Source organism: Anarrhichthys ocellatus, unplaced genomic scaffold (assembly GCF_004355925.1).
Source record: "Anarrhichthys ocellatus isolate YVR2014 unplaced genomic scaffold, GSC_Weel_1.0 scaffold101, whole genome shotgun sequence".
Taxonomy (NCBI): Eukaryota; Metazoa; Chordata; class Actinopteri; order Perciformes; family Anarhichadidae; genus Anarrhichthys; species Anarrhichthys ocellatus.
This window is the reverse complement of record NW_022280131.1, coordinates 497,477-505,108: the sequence shown is the minus strand read 5'-3', so window position 1 is coordinate 505,108 and position 7,632 is coordinate 497,477. Positions and strand designations below refer to the sequence as shown.

General features: G+C 38.5%; 1 protein-coding gene across 1 annotated transcript; it reads left to right on the top strand.

The window, feature by feature from the left end:
- The first annotated feature begins 757 nt into the window (after window positions 1–757).
- On the top strand, window positions 758–7,239 carry f3a (coagulation factor III, tissue factor a). Its single transcript, XM_031875961.1, has 6 exons — window positions 758–934; window positions 2,375–2,486; window positions 3,082–3,275; window positions 4,583–4,764; window positions 4,850–5,015; window positions 6,540–7,239. Exons 1-6 carry the CDS (start codon window positions 868–870, stop codon window positions 6,683–6,685), a joined length of 867 nt encoding a protein of 288 aa, XP_031731821.1. The 5' UTR covers window positions 758–867; the 3' UTR covers window positions 6,686–7,239.
- Window positions 7,240–7,632: the final 393 nt, after the last annotated feature.

Here is a 7,632-nt window from a genome sequence, read left to right as displayed (position 1 = left end):
TAGATGCATCAAAGGGATTGCAGAGAGAAAAACAAAGAATAAAACCCTGAGGATCCAGCCCAGTGGTGGCAGGTGTTGAACTAGTCTCACGGGATGAAAACAATGCCATGGAAGGTGAATTAGGATGATTTTTTAATCACATTGCTATCGTAATGCGATAACAATATGATACGAAAGTCCCTGTATATGGAAACGCAGTTTGTGACTATTTCACAAAATGCTATTAGACTAGGTTGGAGGATCATGAGCTAATGATAACCATGTATATATGTTATGTACAGCAGCAAAGTGCTTTTGTCAGCAGTATTCGCAGCAACAGTTAATGTCCAACTTAGGGTTGGACACTGGAGCATTTCAAACACAAGAATGGGCATGAAACTCCCAGTTCAGCACTACAAACAACAAGACAGAAAATGTGAACTTTAATAGAGAATTAAGGCAGTGGGCTTCAAATCCTGCAGTCAACAGCATGTACAATTATTTGTGAAAGAGGGAAGTGAATTAATCTTGCTAAAACAATTGGTCCAAATTAGAAACTGTACCTACAATTTAAGCGTCACGGGCTCTTTGTGTGGTGGAAATTGTCGTAATTCAGGAGAAAACCTAGATTCATCCGCTGAATAACCTCAGCGGGACAGGCACGCACGCGCACTCCAGTGGCATGTATAATAACTGTCCCAGTCTGGTGACGTTACGGCCGGACGCTCCTTATTTGGGGAAGTCTCGCGCTTTTCGAGTGCTATAAGCATCGGAGTCAGTCAGACTACAGCGAGACAGAAGGAATCCTAGACTAGAAGCGGTGAACAGAGAGAGAGCGCGCAGCACACTTTACCTGGACTACATTACCTAAGAGAAACTTTACCCGACATGGTGACGATCAGCCTCCCAGCAGCTCTATTGACTGTCTTCTTTCTCTCCACACACTCGGCCTCAGGTGAGTCCTAATAATATGACAGTCCATGCGACCCTAACAAGGAATGCTTCGTTTTTTAAATCTTTTTCCTCAGATTACTTTCAGCATCAATAGCCATGTGTCATTTCAGCGTCTGTAATATTAAAGTAAGGGTTAAAAATATGTTGATTACGTTAAATTACTATGAGATGGCAACGTTAGAAATGTAGAATGTAGACTGTAAATGATGAAAACAGTGGCCTACAGTAGAAGGAAATACTATAGCATAAATAGGTTCAGTTATATATTGTAGGAGTAGTTTTATATTGTTGCAATGAGAATCAGAAAACACGTGGATTTATAGCAGGTCTGTAAAGGTTATTCTGTAGAACCATCAAGTCACAGTTTTCTTTACAATCACTTATCTTTTATGCTTTTCTTTGCTACTAATGCTTGTACTCTTATGTTTATATGTAATACTCGTACACCGGGTCAATCAAGAACTGAAATGTTTTTAACACAAATGAACATGCTTCGAAGCCTCTATCTTTAAGATGTGACAATCCACACTGTACAAATGTCATTATTTAAGAATACATTCAAATATTTGTATGTAATATGATCTCACTTTTCCTACCAATTTAAATCAAGATGACCTGTAACACTTAAATGCCCAGGTTCCTGTTCATACCCTAAAGAGAATCAAACAACTAGCTCATCGCTGTTATTGCCATCACGTTTACATCCAAGTTTATATCTGCTCATTGTGAGACTGTCTAGACCACCAAATCTGCTATCCATTCTGATTTTTAATTGCCCTATTTTTTAACATACTGTCTCTAATTTGTCACATTAAGGGCCTTAGACACCAGAATGTGCTCTGTTTGCCCACTTTGGCTAAAGGAAGCGTTGATAACCAGTTATAAGTCTATTGTGTCAATGATTCATTGGTTTGTTTTAGCCGAGCAGCCTTTAAATCCTCTATGCAGCGAACACACAGAAACTAGGCTTAACCTCAGACTGTTGTTATCAAAAGAGCTTTTCTCTTGTGTGTTCTTTGGGTGGTACACTTAGTCAGAAGACGCCTAGTGTATGGCTGCACGGTCACATTGTGTCTATATGACCACGGATCTCTTATTAACACTGATAGGAGCAACAGCTTTCACTCAGAACGTTAGGATCATTAAGATCTTCTCACCTTGTGCTGGGTTTAAACAGGTTTTATTTTTACTAGCTTAGCTTAGTGTGATCATATGTAATAGTTTTGTAAAAAAAACACACTTGTTAGGATTTTATTCCATAAAAGGTGTAGTTCAGTGTTTACAAAGTTGAGGGTCAAAATGCCTTATAGCCAATGTATCAAAAAGCAAAAATAATAATACTTTGTGCATGCATTGTTTTGCAATTTTTTTATGACTCATTATTTGACCTTCTACACCTCATATTGGGAATAGTATCTTACATGAACTCTTTTATTTCCAGGCTCCTATCCCCGAGCACAGAATGTCACTTGGAAATCCACCAATTTTAAAACTATTTTGAGCTGGGAGCCCAAACCATCAGCTGATTACTCCTACACAGTGGAGTTCTCTGCGTAAGTACCTGCATCTAAACGCTCGGCCTGTTGGCCCTTTCAAGAAATAACATTTCATTCCTAGCTTACTCAGGCAGTTTATTTGTTCCCCTCAAAGACACATTCAGGTTGTCAGTGTGTACTGAAGCACATTCCCCTCTGACATGCTCGCAGAGTAACCTTGAAGGAAAGATCGACGGCAGCAGGGCGTGATAAGAATCCATTACTGATCCAGTAAAAGATTGTACTGGAATGTTGATTTTAGGCTAGAGACCTTAAAAGAGAGCGATAACTAAAAGGCACACAAACCTTAATAATTCAATAAGAGAAAAATGAAAGAGGCAAGAACAATACCATATCAATATCTGACAAAAATCCAATTACAAATGCCAACAACTGTATCGATGCTCCCCATATGTTCAAATCTATACTCTTTTGTTCTCCTTTTTTTGCAAAGACTCCTATTCTGACCGTAATGTCTATATCTTAAAATGTATTTGTTCAGTGATATAATGTCCTGTAATCCATTCTCTTGTGTCTGGGCTTATTCTAATGTTCATTAGATTTCTGTGTGCATCCAATAGTCATGTTCATGTGACTTATTGAACTGTTGCAGGGTTGGTGCTGACAAACAGAGGAACCCTCACTGTATCCGGTCCAGCGTGACAGTATGTGATTTGTCCATCTCTCTAACTGACCTGAATGCCATCTACACAGCTGATGTCCTGTCTGAACCCCCACTGGAGGCCACCTCGGGTCTCATCGAGTTCCCTCACACCAGCTCGCCACGATTCTGCCCCTACAAAGACAGTAGGTCCTTCTGCTACCATCACATGGTTTTAATGTGTTGGAAATAACATTTCACTTGTGCAGCAGTCAGAATATCATAAAATAGTTTAGACACATGTTCAGACAGGTCAACAGTGGAACATAGCTGATTTAACTGGCACACACACACACACACACACACACACACACACACACACACACACGCACGCACACACACACACACACACACACACACACACACACATACACACACACACACACAGCCAGTGAAGAAAGTGTTATCTCCTCAGTTATAACACGTTTTCCTTACTTACTTAATTCTTATTCTCACAGTTTTGGCTATCATTTCTGTTATTAATAATTGTCAACTCATCACGTTAATTGCTGAGCTTTGGGAACAAGGTGACATTGCTAAAGAGAAGCCTAAAAGCAGTCAGAAAGAAAACAAAGGTGAGAAGCACAATGATTCCCCCAGCTGTTGTGAACATCCATCACAGTATGCAGACAACTTTCTTTGACCTGTATTTAAGATGGATTAAGAGGTGATGTATGTAGCTACAGAGATACTACACAGAGACTCCAAGAGCTGTGATTGGTCAGCTCTGGCTGCTTGTTTTCCTTTAGCATCACTAGCAACCTTTTTAGTGCCCACTTTCAATTTGACCTCCAAATTACGTGGTTTAGATTAAGGCTCCAACTAATGATTGAGTTCATAATCTATACATCTGCAAATGATTTGACCAATTATTAATCAATCATTTGGTCGAGGTATTAACAGAGAACTGTTGCCCAGTCATCAAATGTTACACCAACAGTCCAGAATGCAACATTCACATTTGAAAAGCTTAAAAATACAACACTATCTTCATGAGAGTTATGTGTGGAAATACAGCTTTTTAAAATGTCTGAACATAGCACTACACGATGGTTTGTTTTGTTGCCGAGAAAGTTGCCAATTAATCGACAAATATAATAAATAGAACTATAAACCATAAATCAACTAATTGTTGTAGCTCTAGTTTAGATAATGTGGACGTCTGACTGCTTGTGGCTTTTGACCTGTCTGACTTTGTTGCAGTGCTGTCATGTTCACATTACGATATAATACAGTAATAGTAATGACACACAAAACTATGACAATAAGGCCAGAGTTTTAATAAACTAAAATGATATTTGAGTTCGTCAAATGTGTAGAGAAGCTTATTTGCTCAGCTTTTTGGCCTTGAATGTCACCAAACATTTAGTCATTTAGGTCTCTGAACAGTGCTTTATATTCAGAGACATATGTCCAGATAAACAACCTTTGATCCCTTGTTCCTCCTCCTCAGCTGATATCGGCAGACCAGACTTCAAGCTGAAAGTAAGCGAAGACAAAAAGAAGACCACCCTATATGTGACTGACCCACTCACTGCCCTGTTTAAGGATGACCGCCAGCTGAACATCAGGGATATCTTCTCTCATCAGCTGCAGTATAAAGTCACCTATCGGAAAAATAAGAGCACTGGCAAGGTGAGTAACAGCAGACATTAAAATGTCTCATACACACATGAATAAGACAATACAAACTACATCTTTCCTTCTGTGTTGTCTGCAGAAAGTGTACATCTCTCAGACCAATGTAATAGAGCTGACTGATCTGGACCGAGGGGAGAGCTACTGCTTCAACATCCAGGCCTATATTCCCAGCCGCATCCAAAATCAGCTGGGAGACCTGAGCCAGACCCAGTGCTCCAACAACGACAACCAGTCCATCTTTGAAGGTGAGGTGTCATGCTTCTTATAGAGGTTGCAAACAGGAAACATGTGGAAAGGGAAGTCATTCAGCTACGTCCTTCCTCAGCGCACAAAGTGTCCCGAGTAAGACACGCAACTGAAAAGCTGCGCGGTGATCACAGTACTGACACACCAGTTCTCTGTCTGCCAAGTACTTCAATAGCAAGACACACACTCAGCAATAACCATGAGCTGAAACTCCATAGCTTTGGTGGTGCTACTTGTGGACGAAAGGAAATTCCACATCAAGTCAGAATTTAAAGTCCCAGTGAAACAGAAGTTAAGCTTCTGAACTCGGACATATTCCCCAGTCAGACTGAATATCTATGCACTAAAATATGGGCGCGCTCAAGATGTGGTGCGATGCGGAAATAAAGAGACCAGAGACACACACACCTCGCTTTTAGCTAAAATTGTAGATTGATTGATGGATGGATATTATTGGTTGCAATTGTGTGTCTCTTCATTCTGTGTGGAAAAGTATGATCTTCTTTTCATAAATTCAACAGCTCCATCTTGCGTCAGCAATACGTGATTATATCTTTGTAGGTGGCGTATTCCTGAAAGTGCCTCTGGGTGGTTATCACTGATTGGTGAAAGAAAAGACACACACACACACACGACTGCTGCAGGTCCACACATCTCTAAGAGGATGATGGGACAATGGGATGAAGTGCTGTGTGTGTGTGTGTGTGAGACAGAGAGAGAGAGGTTATTCATAGTCATTGATGTTGTGAAGCCCTTGGCCTTTCCTCTTATTACTCACACAAGAAAATATTACGGCATTTTCTGAATATTTTAATAAAAAATAAAAATAAATTCCCAAAGAAGGAACTTGTTCCATTTGGGATCTTTTTCTTTTTTTCCCACCCTCAGGACGAAATCAAAAATATCTCAACTTTTCACCAACTTTTGATTGGGACATTTAAAAGAAGGAGTTTTTAAAATGTTGGTATAGTTTCTCTCATGCCCAATAAATGTACAGACCCAAACCAGCACTGCATTCTAAGTATTGTGTGTGTATTAAAGCCTGATATATCTCCAATGTTGTCCAGAAAACTATTTAGAACACATCAATGATCCACACTGTTGCTCTCCATTACCATTAACACTTGTTTATTTGGACTCAATCCCACAAACGCCAAATATTAATCCTCCAGTGAAAATAGTGCCAACCAAATCACTATTTCCTCCTGTTTGACTTTCTGCTTTTACTGAGGTTTAAACAAAAAAGAAAAATGAAACGATACATTTGTAAGCTATTTTTAAAGAACTACATCTTCAGTAAGAACTGATGGGTTTGGGGGAGGGACCTGCAGACATGAGAAGAAACTATATATTTAGAACAGCAAAATCTTCAAAATGGTGTGCATTCTGTGGGATGTAATGAATACTGCAGCCTGTAGGGCTTGATAAAATAGATTTATGTTTTAGTGTGCATTTCATGCTTCACTGTCTTTTAATGTAAAGTAAAGCTCTTTAATGTATTGTTGTCTTGTTCTGTCTTCCAGTGTATTCAGTGGGTGTGATTGGTGCAGCCATCTTCCTCATCCTGCTGCTGATTGGCCTCATCATCGCGGTCACAGTGGTCTGCTGCAAGCGCAGAAAGAAGGCTCTGAAAAGCGAAAAAGAAGGAGTGCCACTCCGGGATGTATAGAGTGTGTGTTCTATCACACACACGCGCACACCCACACACGCGCACACCCACACACACACACACAAATACACTGTGGTAACATGCGGTACAGCTGAACCGATCTAGTGCAACATTCCGCTGTCAAACACTGGAATCAATCCTTCCTTTAGTTTCTGTGAAACTGCCTCTGATTATGTTAGACATATTTAATGCTTTTATCATTTCATGCTGTTTGAACATTCCTACTGTAAGCTACACACTAGTCTGAGACTGTAATTTTCCATTTCTTTCTTTTATATTTGGTGAGTGGTACTGTGTGAGATGACTGTAGATTAGGACTACCAACTGATTTTATTTATTTCATTTAATATCACATTGGATTTTTGGGAGACTAGTGAAATCAAGACCTAGTATATAGTATTTTTGTATCTGCTGCTTAATTTATTGTGTTTAATTCAAATTAACATATTTGTATATGATGCAATTATTTGCTCTTTTATACTTCAGGTTGTTGCAGATCATTTTTATCATGTGGTGAGGTGTTGAAGAGGTAATAAATATTTTACAGAACAAGACCAAGTTGTATACTTCAAAAAAAAATATATATATATATGTATATATATATCTCTATTTCACTGTCAATACTGTTAAATGATGTTCAAGTCAAACTGGATAAGAAATCCTATATGTTCATCATCTATTTGTGTTTAGAATCATGGCAACCTGTAAAAACAGCACACAGGGATGACAATATTATTGACGGATCAATATTACATATACATATATACATATACATATATACATATACATAGATATACACATACATACATATACATAGATATACACATATATACATATACATATATATACATACATATATATATATATATACATACATATATATACATACATACATATACATACATACATATACATACATACATATACATACATACATATATATATAT

Coding starts and splice junctions, on each gene's coding strand:
- f3a (XM_031875961.1), top strand. CDS start 868: ATGGTGACGATCAGCCTCCCAGCAGCTCTATTGACTGTCTTCTTTCTC. Junction 4,765..4,849: donor AAAATAAGAGCACTGGCAAG/GTGAGTAACAGC, acceptor TGTTGTCTGCAG/AAAGTGTACATCTCTCAGAC. Junction 5,016..6,539: donor CAACCAGTCCATCTTTGAAG/GTGAGGTGTCAT, acceptor TCTGTCTTCCAG/TGTATTCAGTGGGTGTGATT.